At 43.8% G+C, this 17,119-nt stretch overlaps 1 protein-coding gene across 7 annotated transcripts in view; it reads right to left on the bottom strand.

Annotated features, from left to right (window-relative positions):
* The window catches only part of neo1a (neogenin 1a), a 280,070-nt gene that overhangs the window by 10,223 nt on the left and 252,728 nt on the right, over nt 1-17,119 (bottom strand). For 4 of the 7 annotated variants that reach the window (XM_072465808.1, XM_072465811.1, XM_072465812.1 and 1 more), the window contains exons 24-26: nt 16,030-16,122; nt 13,047-13,226; nt 11,086-11,397 (exon numbers count right to left, since the gene is read on the bottom strand). In XM_072465808.1, the coding sequence (XP_072321909.1) occupies nt 11,086-11,397; nt 13,047-13,226; nt 16,030-16,122 (585 nt within the window). The remainder of the gene's footprint in view (nt 1-11,085; nt 11,398-13,046; nt 13,227-16,029; nt 16,123-17,119) is intronic. The other 3 variants (XM_072465814.1, XM_072465809.1, XM_072465813.1) reach the window with 1 other exon arrangement.

Below are 17,119 nucleotides of genomic sequence, written 5' to 3'. Positions count from 1 at the left end.
GAGAACACACGAGAACACACGAGAACACTAACACACGAGAACACTAACACACGAGAACACTAACACACGAGAACACTAACACACGAGAACACTAACACATGAGAACACACGAGAACACTAACACACGAGAACACTAACACACGAGAACACTAACACACGAGAACACTAACACACGAGAACACTAACACACGAGAACACTAACACACGAGAACACTAAAACACGGGAACACTAACACACGAGAACACTAACACACTAGAAAACTACAACACGAGAACACTAACACACGAGAACACTAACACACGAGAACACTAACACATGAGAACACTAACACATGAGAACACACGAGAACACTAACACACGAGAACACTAACACACGAGAACACTAACACACGAGAACACTAACACGAGAACACTAACACACGAGAACACTAACACATGAGAACACTAACACACGTGAACACTAACACACGAGAACACTAACAAACGAGAACACTAACACACGAGAACACACGAGAACACTAACACACGAGAACACTAACACACGAGAACACTAACACACGAGAACACTAACACACGAAAACACTAACACATGAGAACACACGAGAACACTAACACACGAGAACACTAACACACGAGAACACTAACACACGAGAACACTAACACGAGAACACTAACACACGAGAACACTAACACACGAGAACACTAACACACGAGAACACTGACACACGAGAACACTAACACGAGAACACTAACACACGAGAACACACGAGAACACTAACACACGAGAACACTAACACATGAGAACACACGAGAACACTAACACACGAGAACACTAACACACGAGAACACTAACACACGAGAACACTAACACATGAGAACACTAACACATGAGAACACTAACACATGAGAACACACGAGAACACTAACACACGAGAACACTAACACACGAGAACACTAACACGAGAACACTAACACACGAGAACACTAACACACGAGAACACTAACACACGGGAACACTAACACACGAGAACACTGACACACGAGAACACTAACACGAGAACACTAACACACGAGAACACACGAGAACACTAACACACGAGAACACTAACACACGAGAACACTAACACACGAGAACACTAACACATGAGAACACACGAGAACACTAACACACGAGAACACTAACACACGAGAACACTAACACACGAGAACACTAACACATGAGAACACTAACACATGAGAACACTAACACATGAGAACACACGAGAACACTAACACACGAGAACACTAACACACGAGAACACTAACACACGAGAACACTAACACACGAGAACACTAACACACGGGAACACTAACACACGAGAACACTGACACACGAGAACACTAACACGAGAACACTAACACACGAGAACACACGAGAACACTAACACACGAGAACACTAACACACGAGAACACTAACACACGAGAACACTAACACACGAGAACACTAACACAAGAGAACACTAACACATGAGAACACACGAGAACACTAACACACGAGAACACTAACACACGAGAACACTAACACACGAGAACACTAACACACTAGAACACTAACACACGAGAACACTAACACACGAGAACACTAACACACGAGAACACTAACACACGAGAACACTAAAACACGGGAACACTAACACACGAGAACACTAACACACTAGAAAACTACAACACGAGAACACTAACACATGAAAACACTAACACACGAGAACACTAACACACTAGAACACTAACACATGAGAACACTAACAAACGGGAACACTAACACACGAGAACACTAACACACGAGAACACTAACACACTAGAACACTAACACACGAGAACACTAACACACGAGAACACTAACACACAAGAACACTAACACATGAGAACACTAACACATGAGAACACTAACACATGAGAACACACGAGAACACTAACACACGAGAACACTAACACACGAGAACACTAAAACACGGGAACACTAACACACGAGAACACTAACACACTAGAAAACTACAACACGAGAACACTAACACACGAGAACACTAACACACGAGAACACTAACACATGAGAACACTAACACATGAGAACACACGAGAACACTAACACACGAGAACACTAACACACGAGAACACTAACACACGAGAACACTAACACGAGAACACTAACACACGAGAACACTAACACATGAGAACACTAACACATGTGAACACTAACACACGAGAACACTAACAAACGAGAACACTAACACACGAGAACACACGAGAACACTAACACACGAGAACACTAACACACGAGAACACTAACACACGAGAACACTAACACACGAAAACACTAACACATGAGAACACACGAGAACACTAACACACGAGAACACTAACACACGAGAACACTAACACACGAGAACACTAACACACGAGAACACTAACACACGAGAACACTGACACACGAGAACACTAACACGAGAACACTAACACACGAGAACACACGAGAACACTAACACACGAGAACACTAACACACGAAAACACTAACACATGAGAACACACGAGAACACTAACACACGAGAACACTAACACACGAGAACACTAACACACGAGAACACTAACACGAGAACACTAACACACGAGAACACTAACACACGAGAACACTAACACACGAGAACACTAACACACGAGAACACTAACACACGAGAACACTAACACATGAGAACACACGAGAACACTAACACACGAGAACACTAACACACGAGAACACTAACACACGAGAACACTAACACATGAGAACACTAACACATGAGAACACTAACACATGAGAACACACGAGAACACTAACACACGAGAACACTAACACACGAGAACACTAACACACGAGAACACTAACACACGAGAACACTAACACACGGGAACACTAACACACGAGAACACTGACACACGAGAACACTAACACGAGAACACTAACACACGAGAACACACGAGAACACTAACACACGAGAACACTAACACACGAGAACACTAACACACGAGAACACTAACACACGAGAACACTAACACATGAGAACACACGAGAACACTAACACACGAGAACACTAACACACGAGAACACTAACACACGAGAACACTAACACACTAGAACACTAACACACGAGAACACTAACACACGAGAACACTAACACACGAGAACACTAACACACGAGAACACTAACACACGAGAACACTAACACACGAGAACACTAACACACTAGAAAACTACAACACGAGAACACTAACACATGAGAACACTAACACACGGGAACACTAACACACGAGAACACTAACACGAGAACACTAACACACGAGAACACTAACACACGAGAACACTAACACACAAGAACACAAACACACGAGAACACTAACACACGAGAACACTAACACATGAGAACACTAACACATGAGAACACTAACACATGAGAACACACGAGAACACTAACACATGAGAACACTAACACACGAGAACACTAACACACGGGAACACTAACACACGAGAACACTGACACACGAGAACACTAACACGAGAACACTAACACACGAGAACACACGAGAACACACGAGAACACTAACACACGAGAACACTAACACACGAGAACACTAACACACGAGAACACTAACACACGAGAACACTAACACATGAGAACACACGAGAACACTAACACACGAGAACACTAACACACGAGAACACTAACACACGAGAACACTAACACACGAGAACACTAACACACGAGAACACTAACACACGAGAACACTAAAACACGGGAACACTAACACACGAGAACACTAACACACTAGAAAACTACAACACGAGAACACTAACACACGAGAACACTAACACACGAGAACACTAACACATGAGAACACTAACACATGAGAACACACGAGAACACTAACACACGAGAACACTAACACACGAGAACACTAACACACGAGAACACTAACACGAGAACACTAACACACGAGAACACTAACACATGAGAACACTAACACACGTGAACACTAACACACGAGAACACTAACAAACGAGAACACTAACACACGAGAACACACGAGAACACTAACACACGAGAACACTAACACACGAGAACACTAACACACGAGAACACTAACACACGAAAACACTAACACATGAGAACACACGAGAACACTAACACACGAGAACACTAACACACGAGAACACTAACACACGAGAACACTAACACGAGAACACTAACACACGAGAACACTAACACACGAGAACACTAACACACGAGAACACTGACACACGAGAACACTAACACGAGAACACTAACACACGAGAACACACGAGAACACTAACACACGAGAACACTAACACACGAGAACACTAACACATGAGAACACACGAGAACACTAACACACGAGAACACTAACACACGAGAACACTAACACACGAGAACACTAACACATGAGAACACTAACACATGAGAACACTAACACATGAGAACACACGAGAACACTAACACACGAGAACACTAACACACGAGAACACTAACACGAGAACACTAACACACGAGAACACTAACACACGAGAACACTAACACACGGGAACACTAACACACGAGAACACTGACACACGAGAACACTAACACGAGAACACTAACACACGAGAACACACGAGAACACTAACACACGAGAACACTAACACACGAGAACACTAACACACGAGAACACTAACACATGAGAACACACGAGAACACTAACACACGAGAACACTAACACACGAGAACACTAACACACGAGAACACTAACACATGAGAACACTAACACATGAGAACACTAACACATGAGAACACACGAGAACACTAACACACGAGAACACTAACACACGAGAACACTAACACACGAGAACACTAACACACGAGAACACTAACACACGGGAACACTAACACACGAGAACACTGACACACGAGAACACTAACACGAGAACACTAACACACGAGAACACACGAGAACACTAACACACGAGAACACTAACACACGAGAACACTAACACACGAGAACACTAACACACGAGAACACTAACACAAGAGAACACTAACACATGAGAACACACGAGAACACTAACACACGAGAACACTAACACACGAGAACACTAACACACGAGAACACTAACACACTAGAACACTAACACACGAGAACACTAACACACGAGAACACTAACACACGAGAACACTAACACACGAGAACACTAAAACACGGGAACACTAACACACGAGAACACTAACACACTAGAAAACTACAACACGAGAACACTAACACATGAAAACACTAACACACGAGAACACTAACACACTAGAACACTAACACATGAGAACACTAACAAACGGGAACACTAACACACGAGAACACTAACACACGAGAACACTAACACACGAGAACACTAACACACGAGAACACTAACACACAAGAACACTAACACATGAGAACACTAACACATGAGAACACTAACACATGAGAACACACGAGAACACTAACACACGAGAACACTAACACACGAGAACACTAAAACACGGGAACACTAACACACGAGAACACTAACACACTAGAAAACTACAACACGAGAACACTAACACACGAGAACACTAACACACGAGAACACTAACACATGAGAACACTAACACATGAGAACACACGAGAACACTAACACACGAGAACACTAACACACGAGAACACTAACACACGAGAACACTAACACGAGAACACTAACACACGAGAACACTAACACATGAGAACACTAACACATGTGAACACTAACACACGAGAACACTAACAAACGAGAACACTAACACACGAGAACACACGAGAACACTAACACACGAGAACACTAACACACGAGAACACTAACACACGAGAACACTAACACACGAAAACACTAACACATGAGAACACACGAGAACACTAACACACGAGAACACTAACACACGAGAACACTAACACACGAGAACACTAACACACGAGAACACTAACACACGAGAACACTGACACACGAGAACACTAACACGAGAACACTAACACACGAGAACACACGAGAACACTAACACACGAGAACACTAACACACGAAAACACTAACACATGAGAACACACGAGAACACTAACACACGAGAACACTAACACACGAGAACACTAACACACGAGAACACTAACACGAGAACACTAACACACGAGAACACTAACACACGAGAACACTAACACACGAGAACACTAACACACGAGAACACTAACACACGAGAACACTAACACATGAGAACACACGAGAACACTAACACACGAGAACACTAACACACGAGAACACTAACACACGAGAACACTAACACATGAGAACACTAACACATGAGAACACTAACACATGAGAACACACGAGAACACTAACACACGAGAACACTAACACACGAGAACACTAACACACGAGAACACTAACACACGAGAACACTAACACACGGGAACACTAACACACGAGAACACTGACACACGAGAACACTAAAACGAGAACACTAACACACGAGAACACACGAGAACACTAACACACGAGAACACTAACACACGAGAACACTAACACACGAGAACACTAACACACGAGAACACTAACACATGAGAACACACGAGAACACTAACACACGAGAACACTAACACACGAGAACACTAACACACGAGAACACTAACACACTAGAACACTAACACACGAGAACACTAACACACGAGAACACTAACACACGAGAACACTAACACACGAGAACACTAACACACGAGAACACTAACACACGAGAACACTAACACACTAGAAAACTACAACACGAGAACACTAACACATGAGAACACTAACACACGGGAACACTAACACACGAGAACACTAACACGAGAACACTAACACACGAGAACACTAACACACGAGAACACTAACACACAAGAACACAAACACACGAGAACACTAACACACGAGAACACTAACACATGAGAACACTAACACATGAGAACACTAACACATGAGAACACACGAGAACACTAACACATGAGAACACTAACACACGAGAACACTAACACACGGGAACACTAACACACGAGAACACTGACACACGAGAACACTAACACGAGAACACTAACACACGAGAACACACGAGAACACACGAGAACACTAACACACGAGAACACTAACACACGAGAACACTAACACACGAGAACACTAACACACGAGAACACTAACACATGAGAACACACGAGAACACTAACACACGAGAACACTAACACACGAGAACACTAACACACGAGAACACTAACACACGAGAACACTAACACACGAGAACACTAACACACGAGAACACTAACACACGAGAACACTAACACACGAGAACACTAAAACACGGGAACACTAACACACGAGAACACTAACACACTAGAAAACTACAACACGAGAACACTAACACACGAGAACACTAACACACGAGAACACTAACACATGAGAACACTAACACATGAGAACACACGAGAACACTAACACACGAGAACACTAACACACGAGAACACTAACACACGAGAACACTAACACGAGAACACTAACACACGAGAACACTAACACATGAGAACACTAACACATGTGAACACTAACACACGAGAACACTAACAAACGAGAACACTAACACACGAGAACACACGAGAACACTAACACACGAGAACACTAACACACGAGAACACTAACACACGAGAACACTAACACACGAAAACACTAACACATGAGAACACACGAGAACACTAACACACGAGAACACTAACACACGAGAACACTAACACACGAGAACACTAACACGAGAACACTAACACACGAGAACACTAACACACGAGAACACTAACACACGAGAACACTAACACACGAGAACACTGACACACGAGAACACTAACACGAGAACACTAACACACGAGAACACACGAGAACACTAACACACGAGAACACTAACACACGAGAACACTAACACATGAGAACACACGAGAACACTAACACACGAGAACACTAACACACGAGAACACTAACACACGAGAACACTAACACACGAGAACACTAACACACGAGAACACTAACACACGAGAACACTAACACACGAGAACACTAACACACGAGAACACTAACACACGAGAACACTAACACGAGAACACTAACACACGAGAACACTAACACACGAGAACACTAACACACGGGAACACTAACACACGAGAACACTGACACACGAGAACACTAACACGAGAACACTAACACACGAGAACACACGAGAACACTAACACACGAGAACACTAACACACGAGAACACTAACACACGAGAACACTAACACACGAGAACACTAACACACGAGAACACTAACACACGAGAACACACGAGAACACTAACACACGAGAACACTAACACACGAGAACACTAACACACGAGAACACTAACACACGAGAACACTAACACACGAGAACACTAACACACGAGAACACTAACACACGAGAACACTAAAACACGGGAACACTAACACACGAGAACACTAACACACTAGAAAACTACAACACGAGAACACTAACACATGAGAACACTAACACACGAGAACACTAACACATGAGAACACTAACACATGAGAACACACGAGAACACTAACACACGAGAACACTAACACACGAGAACACTAACACACGAGAACACTAACACGAGAACACTAACACACGAGAACACTAACACATGAGAACACTAACACACGAGAACACTAACACATGAGAACACTAACACATGAGAACACACGAGAACACTAACACACGAGAACACTAACACACGAGAACACTAACACACGAGAACACTAACACGAGAACACTAACACACGAGAACACTAACACACGAGAACACTAACACACGAGAACACTAACACACGAGAACACTAACACACGAGAACACTAACACACGAGAACACTAACGCACGAGAACACTAACGCACGAGAACACTAACACACGAGAACACTAACACGAGAACACTAACACACGAGAACACTAACACACGAGAACACTAACACACGAGAACACTAACAAACGAGAACACTAACACACGAGAACACACGAGAACACTAACACACGAGAACACTAACACACGAGAACACTAACACACGAGAACACTAACACACAAGAACACTAACACACGAGAACACTAACACACGAGAACACTAACACACGAGAACACTAACACACGAGAACACTAACACGAGAACACTAACACACGAGAACACACGAGAACACTAACACACGAGAACACTAACACACGGGAACACTAACACACGAGAACACTAACACATGAGAACACACGAGAACACTAACACACGAGAACACTAACACACGAGAACACTAACACACGAGAACACTAACACACGAGAACACTAACACACTAGAACACTAACACACGAGAACACTAACACACGAGAACACTAACACACGAGAACACTAACACACAAGAACACTAACACACGAGAACACTAACACACGAGAACACTAACACATGAGAACACTAAAACACGGGAACACTAACACACGAGAACACTAACACACTAGAAAACTACAACACGAGAACACTAACACATGAGAACACTAACACACGAGAACACTAACACATGAGAACACTAACACATGAGAACACACGAGAACACTAACACACGAGAACACTAACACACGAGAACACTAACACACGAGAACACTAACACGTGAGAACACTAACACATGTGAACACTAACACACGAGAACACTAACACACTAGAACACTAACACATGAGAACACTAACACATGAGAATACTAACACATGAGAACACACGAGAACACTAACACACGAGAACACTAACACGAGAACACTAACACACGAGAACACTAACACATGAGAACACACGAGAACACTAACACATGAGAATACTAACACATGAGAACACACGAGAACACTAACACACGAGAACACTAACACACTAGAACACTAACACACGAGAACACTAACACACGAGAACACTAACACACGGGAACACTAACACATGAGAACACACGAGAACACTAACACATGAGAATACTAACACATGAGAACACACGAGAACACTAACACACGAGAACACTAACACATGAGAACACACGAGAACACTAACACATGAGAATACTAACACATGAGAACACACGAGAACACTAACACACGAGAACACTAACACACGAGAACACTAACACACGAGAACACTAACACACGAGAACACTAACACACGGGAACACTAACACACGAGAACACTAACACACTAGAACACTAACACATGAGAACACTAACAAACGGGAACACTAACACACGAGAACACTAACACACGAGAACACTAACACGAGAACACTAACACACGAGAACACTAACACACGAGAACACTAACACACGAGAACACTAACACACTAGAACACTAACACACGAGAACACTAACACATGAGAACACACGAGAACACTAACACACGAGAACACTAACACACGAGAACACTAACACACGAGAACACTAACACACGAGAACACTAACACACGAGAACACTAACACACGAGAACACTAACACACGAGAACACTAACACACGGGAACACTAACACACGAGAACACTAACACACTAGAACACTAACACACGAGAACACTAACAAACGGGAACACTAACACACGAGAACACTAACACACGAGAACACTAACACACGAGAACACTAACACACGAGAACACTAACACATGAGAACACTAACATACGAGAACACTAACACATGAGAACACTAACACATGAGAACACTAACACACGAGAACACTAACACATGAGAACACTAACACATGAGAACACTAACATACGAGAACACTAACACATGAGAACACTAACACACGAGAACACTAACACATGAGAACACTAACACACGAGAACACTAACACATGAGAACACTAACACACGAGAACACTAACTCATGAGAACACTAACACATGAGAATACTTCAGATATAAAGAATTGGACATGAGGAGTTTGACATACACAAGAGCATTGTGCTGCTGAGTTCCGTACCACTCTGAGTCAGCAGGGGCGTGCTGGGCAGGGCGGGGTTCTCGTACGACGGGTGGGATCCGGGCGGGACGGCGGGCACGGCGAAGCTCTTGAGCGGGTGTGCGTGGGCGTGAGGGTGAGCCGGGCGCAGAGGGGGCAGGCTGCTGCTGTAGCTGCCCTCCTCCTCTGTGGTGCTGGAGCCGTGGTAACTGCCCTCGGGGTCCACCATGATCTCAGAGGGGCAGGAGAGCTGAGAGGAGGCAGCAGGAGGCGGCTCGGAGCAGGGAGTGTTCCTCACCGACTCTGAGGAGGAGGCAGAGAGAGAGAGGAGGTGAAGAGAGGAGGTGGAGAGAGGAGGTGAAGAGAGGAGGTGAAGAGAGGAGGTGAAGAGAGGAGCACGAGAGAGGAGGTGGAGAGAGGAGGTGGAGAGAGGAGGTGAAGAGAGGAGCACGAGAGAGGAGGTGGAGAGAGGAGATCGAGAGGAGGTCGAGAGAGGAGGTGAAGAGAGGAGGTGGAGAGAGGAGGTGGAGAGAGGAGGTGAAGAGAGGAGGTGGAGAGAGGAGGTGAAGAGAGGAGGTGAAGAGAGGAGGTGAAGAGAGGAGGTGAAGAGAGGAGGTCGAGAGAGCAGGTGAAGAGAGGAGGTGGAGAGAGGAGATCGAGAGGAGGTCGAGAGAGGAGGTGAAAATAGGAGGTGAAGAGAGAAGGTGGAGAGAGGAGGTGAAGAGAGGAGGTGAAGAGAGGAGCTCGAGAGGAGGTCGAGAGAGGAGGTGGAGAGAGGAGGTGAAGAGAGGAAGTGAAGAGAGGAGGTGGAGAGAGGAGGTGAAGAGAGGAGGTGGAGAGAGGAGGTGGAGAGAGGAGGTGAAGAGAGGAGCTCGAGAGGAGGTCGAGAGAGGAGGTGAAGAGAGGAGGTGGAGAGAGGAGGTGGAGAGAGGAGGTGAAAATAGGAGGTGAAGAGAGGAGGTGGAGAGAGGAGGTGGAGAGAGGAGGTGAAGAGAGGAGGTGGAGAGAGGAGGTGGAGAGAGGAGGTGGAGGACTGGAGCAATAAGACACCAGGTTTTCCCACAAACAGAACACATTCATCTCGACTCCAGCGGATGATCAACGACGTCTTACTTAAAGGAACCGTGTGTAAGTCATGATTGACAGACTGAGAAGGAGCTGAACACGGCCTGAGCACAGACTGAGAAGGAGCTGAACACGACCTGAACACAGACTGAGAAGGAGCTGAACACGGCCTGAACACAGACTGAGAAGGAGCTGAACACGGCCTGAGCACAGACTGAGAAGGAGCTGAACACGACCTGAACACAGACTGAGAAGGAGCTGAACACGGCCTGAACACAGACTGAGAAGGAGCTGAACACGGCCTGAACACAGACTGAGAAGGAGCTGAACACGGCATGTTGAGCAGGCTGCACATGTTCAGTTGTGATTGTAGTTCCTTTTTAAAAACATAAAAACAGTAAGCGCCACATACTGTCCCTGTGACTGCACCAGAGTTTTTCTTATAAAGCCTTTTACCATTTGAGAACCAGGAAGTGCGCGGTTAGCACGGCGGAGCGCGGTTAGCACGGCGGAGCGCAGTTAGCATGGTCTGAACGTGAGAGGAAGAACTCTGGACTGCAGAAGCTTTTAATGAACTAGTGTCTGTTTTTCAGGTTTCAAAGACAGTAAAACTCAGCAGCATCTTTAACATAGATAAACAGAATATATATAGGAATACATTTACCATATATTATACTGAGGTCGAGCCATTATAACACAAATATAATTGAGGTTATTTAGTTTATTTTTTAACTAAAACTACTAACTTTTTAAATATTTGTAGGTTAAATAATGTCATGTAACATCTCAAATAAATAAATGAAAACAACATAATGATGATTAGAAGACACGGGTGAGAATGCATGAGATGCAGCAGATGTGGCCAGCAGAGGGCAGCAGCGTCTCACCTGAAGACTCCACCCTGTGCAGATGAGAGCTGGGGCTGGTGCAGGCGTGAGGGCGCCCACTGCTGGCCTGGTGGTGGTGGTACAGGTAGGTGCGGGTGGGAGAGGCCAGGCTGCCCATGTGATAGTGGTGCTGCTGGTGCTGAGGGTCCAGCGAGTGGATGGGATGGGCACTAATGACCGCTGAGATGGACACATGAGATGGACACATGAAATGGACACATGAGATGGACACATGAGATGGACACATGAGATGGACACATGAGATGGACACATGAGATGGAGCATGCGTATGTTTTAGTGGATAATAATGTTCTCTTTACATTCTAGATATGATGTAATTAAATATGTATCTAATATTTATGCTGACAATTTTACACTGCAAAAAGTATTATCTGGCCAAGTTAAATAAGAGTATTTCAATCTTGATTTGAATATTGGACTGTCACAAATAATCATTTTAGTCATCGACTGATCAGCAATCACTTTTTCAATTAGTCTTCTACTCCAGTATTCCTATTGTACTGAGAGTTGTTTAATATATTATAACCAAATAAATGTTGAAATATATTGACTAAGACCATTATTGGGGAAAAACACCCATTTTGGAAATCTCAGTTTAATAATGCTAATAATAATAATTAATAAATATAGCCGCAAGCGGCAATGATCGGCCCTCACCACGCCGCAAGAGGGGGCGTGGCTAACGCGCCCCAATGGTCCTTTTATTACATCTACTGCTGAATCTGTGACGCTGTCACATCTTCTCCCCTTTGTTTTACATCAAAAAGCAATTTTATTTTGAATTCTTGGCAAAATGTGCGGCTTCGCTGCACAGACACCGTGATTCTTTGAATAAAAATGTTTATAACTTTTACCCCCGAAGATGAATCTCACCAAATTTCAGGTTAATAGGGCAAATGCTCGAGGAGGAGTCTCATTGACTTTTTTGATGGGGCCAACATTGAGTTGTGTGACAAATTTCGTAAAATTTCGCAAAACTAAATATTTAAACTCCATATAAAATCTGTAGGGGGCGCTGTGACGCCAAATTAATTTATTTCACTTCAAGTAGGTTTAGGGCAAAGAGTTTAACAACTGATTCTAATTTGACGCAATTCGGACTTTATCTGCGCAAACGGCAGCAATTTTTAAATTTGGGAAATCTCTGAAATTCTAGCTAAAGTTTGTGGCTTCGCCGCACAGAGACCGTGACAGGGTCAATGTCATTTTGATGTCCCACTCCTCAGTAGCATTTTCACCAAATTTCAGCTTTTTAGGGCCAACGCCCTGAGAGGAGTTCGTAAAAGTACGACGTTTTGAAAAACTCAATTTTTGATCCAATATGGCCGACATTTGGTTGGGCGGACGGCGTTGCCGTAATAATATTTTTTACTTCTCTTGTCACCATCTACCTCTGCGCCAAATTTCATGATTCTAACAGATTTTTTTTTGGGTCATTTCCCATCTCTCAATGCATTTTTGGTACATTTGGGGGCGCTGACGCGCCAATTTTTTTAATTTTAGAAAAGAGCCAGAATGTAGAGAGGCACGATTTTTAGAGGTGTACAAATTTTTTTGACTTTTTGTCAATGTTCACTGGGTGAAAAATAGGGGGGTTGGTCCCGAGAAGAAAGAAGAAAGAAAAAAAGAATGAATAATATTCCGATGCGAAAACAATGTTTCCTATTTTTCAATTATCATAAACTATACATTTTCCTACCTCATGGTGTGGGTCCCTGGTCACTGACGGGTACTTTCGTTAATTTTGCCCACTTTGTGTTTTTGGCCCTCTATACAGTAATAATGTTCAATTTTTGCCTTACATGCTTATATGCACGGAACATGCAAGAGATGGGGAACGTATTCGTGAGCTACTTAGCGCAAATGAGTTGAGTGCGCACTTTTGCACGGGCTTTGCCCGTTTACAACGGTAATGTTCCATTTTCCTACTACTAATTAGTATGCACGGGGCGTGCATGAGGAGGAGTGTTAGTGAGTGTTTGGAAGTGGCCGAGCGCTTCGCACGGCTTTACGGAACTAATAGGCCTCTCGCCAGCTTGTGGCGCTCGGGCCTAATAATAATTTAATAATCATTTTAATTTAAAAAAAAAAAAATTGTCAATTAATTTTTGTAGCACTGTCTGAAAAGCTTTGATTGAGGCAAATGTTTATCTGAAAAAGGGGTTTTATACTGGAGGTCTAAGGCTTATCTACAGGTTTAAGGCAAAAACAAAAGTGAACTAAAGTCAACCGTCCCTCTGGTCAGTCGCACTGACCTTGGAGTAAAAGTAAAGTCCTCTAAAATAAATGATGACATTAAACTGGCAGAGGGTGAAGACAACAACGGGTTTAAAGCAAGACTAAATTATTAAATTTATAAGTCCCTGTGATGGTTCAATATGTATTTTGGGGATGTTTGAAATGGGCATCGCCGCCCCCTGCTGGCTCTGGTTTTCCGCGACATTGACACGAAGACAACTCTCCTGAGAAACTCTTCTTTTGAAATATTTAGCCACGTTAAATATTTGAGTCTTATTATGATAAAGAAAGAAATGTTCTGCAGGGGGCGCTCTATCACCAGAGTTACTCAGTTCTTTGGGTGATTTATAAAGTCAATATTTCCTTTTAAAGAGAACAAATAAAAAACAATATTAATCTTTAATGACTTTAATGTTTTAGTCTCATATTTTTTCTTTTTGCAGTGTAGTCTTGTGGCTCATTTTGAAATCACTTCTTTTTCTCACTAAAGTTAAAGAGTCTCACCAGCACTTTGCACCCGCTTCTTCACTAAACATTCATTTGTTCAGATGTTTTTACCGCCCCAAACTGCCTTTAAGTGCTTTTGTGCTTCACCTGGTGATTCTGCTCCCTCGCTCTCCCGGGACGCACAGATGATTTGTGCTGCACTTTTCCTCCGACTGGTTCAAACTTAAAGGAGCGATTGGAGGACACTAACCCCCCTCATCCCTCTAAGCACACTTACGCTGAGGCGGCTGGGCATCAAACGGCATCATCATTTTAGGCCTCATCCCGCGGCGGCCTCCTAGTGTAGACATGCCGTCCTCTGACTCGTGCCCTAAAAGGTTCATTCACATTAATCTAAGTTTTAACAGGTGGAATTCACAACACGACTCAAAACGGCAGAGGGGTTGTTATGGTGACACAGTAGACACAAAGCAGCAGAGGCGCTTCACACATGACGTAGCACCTACACACACCAAAATCCCATTCAGTCATGTTTCGTGCTGACAAAATGAAACAAGAAACGTAATCCTAGATCTATCAGTTTCATGTTCCAAATATGTGCGATTTTGAGCGTTTTACAGATGAAAAACACGTTACATTTGTATGAATAACCCACAGAAGACGTTTCAAGTCTCTGTAAATGGAAGATTGGGTCCTCGTCCCCTGCTGTGTCTGGCCTTCATGTGCTTTGGGAAATGCGTTTCTTATTTCACCTTTTCCTCAGTGGTTTGGGGACGAGCGGTCAGAGCTACACGGGTGTGGTCAGGAGGACGCTGGCTCCTCCTGTCGCTGAGGCTCAGGACATGGAGCACGTGGGACCACCCGCCTGAGCCGTCCCTCGCTCCAATAAACTGTGATCCGGGACAGACCTTTGAAGTGCCTGCTCTGAAGTCCTCTGAGGGGTGCACGCTCCAGCTCATTTACAATCCCATCACATTTTAGAGAGGGTTTTGAAGAACATTTTAAAGCCCCACTGTGTAACTTTTTAGCCCAAAAAATCCAACATGTTTTTATTTTTTGTGTTTTACTGCAGTAAAAATGTATTCGACCTCATGTGCTTAATGAGCTTGCATCTCCACAAACATGACTCGTCCTTGCCCTGGAGGAGGAGTCTCCACCTGCTTGTTTCCATCCATGTGGTTTAAACTTTGTTTTCATGGCATCAGGCAGAAGACTTTCCACCTCCGGAAAGTTCCACAGTGTCACTTTAAGTATTAAGTTAGAAATGTATGAGTTTATTTTAATAACAGGCCCCCCTCTCTGGCCCATCTCTGGCCCCTCTCGCTGGCCTCCCTCTCCGGCCCCTCTCTGGCCCGTCTCTCCGGCCT

The sequence above is a fragment of the Eucyclogobius newberryi genome, unplaced genomic scaffold (assembly GCF_026437365.1).
Source record: "Eucyclogobius newberryi isolate DKJ021-1_F unplaced genomic scaffold, fEucNew1.0.hap1 SCAF_5, whole genome shotgun sequence".
Classification (NCBI taxonomy): domain Eukaryota; kingdom Metazoa; phylum Chordata; class Actinopteri; order Gobiiformes; family Gobiidae; genus Eucyclogobius; species Eucyclogobius newberryi.
This window is presented reverse-complemented; position numbering and strand designations above follow the sequence as displayed.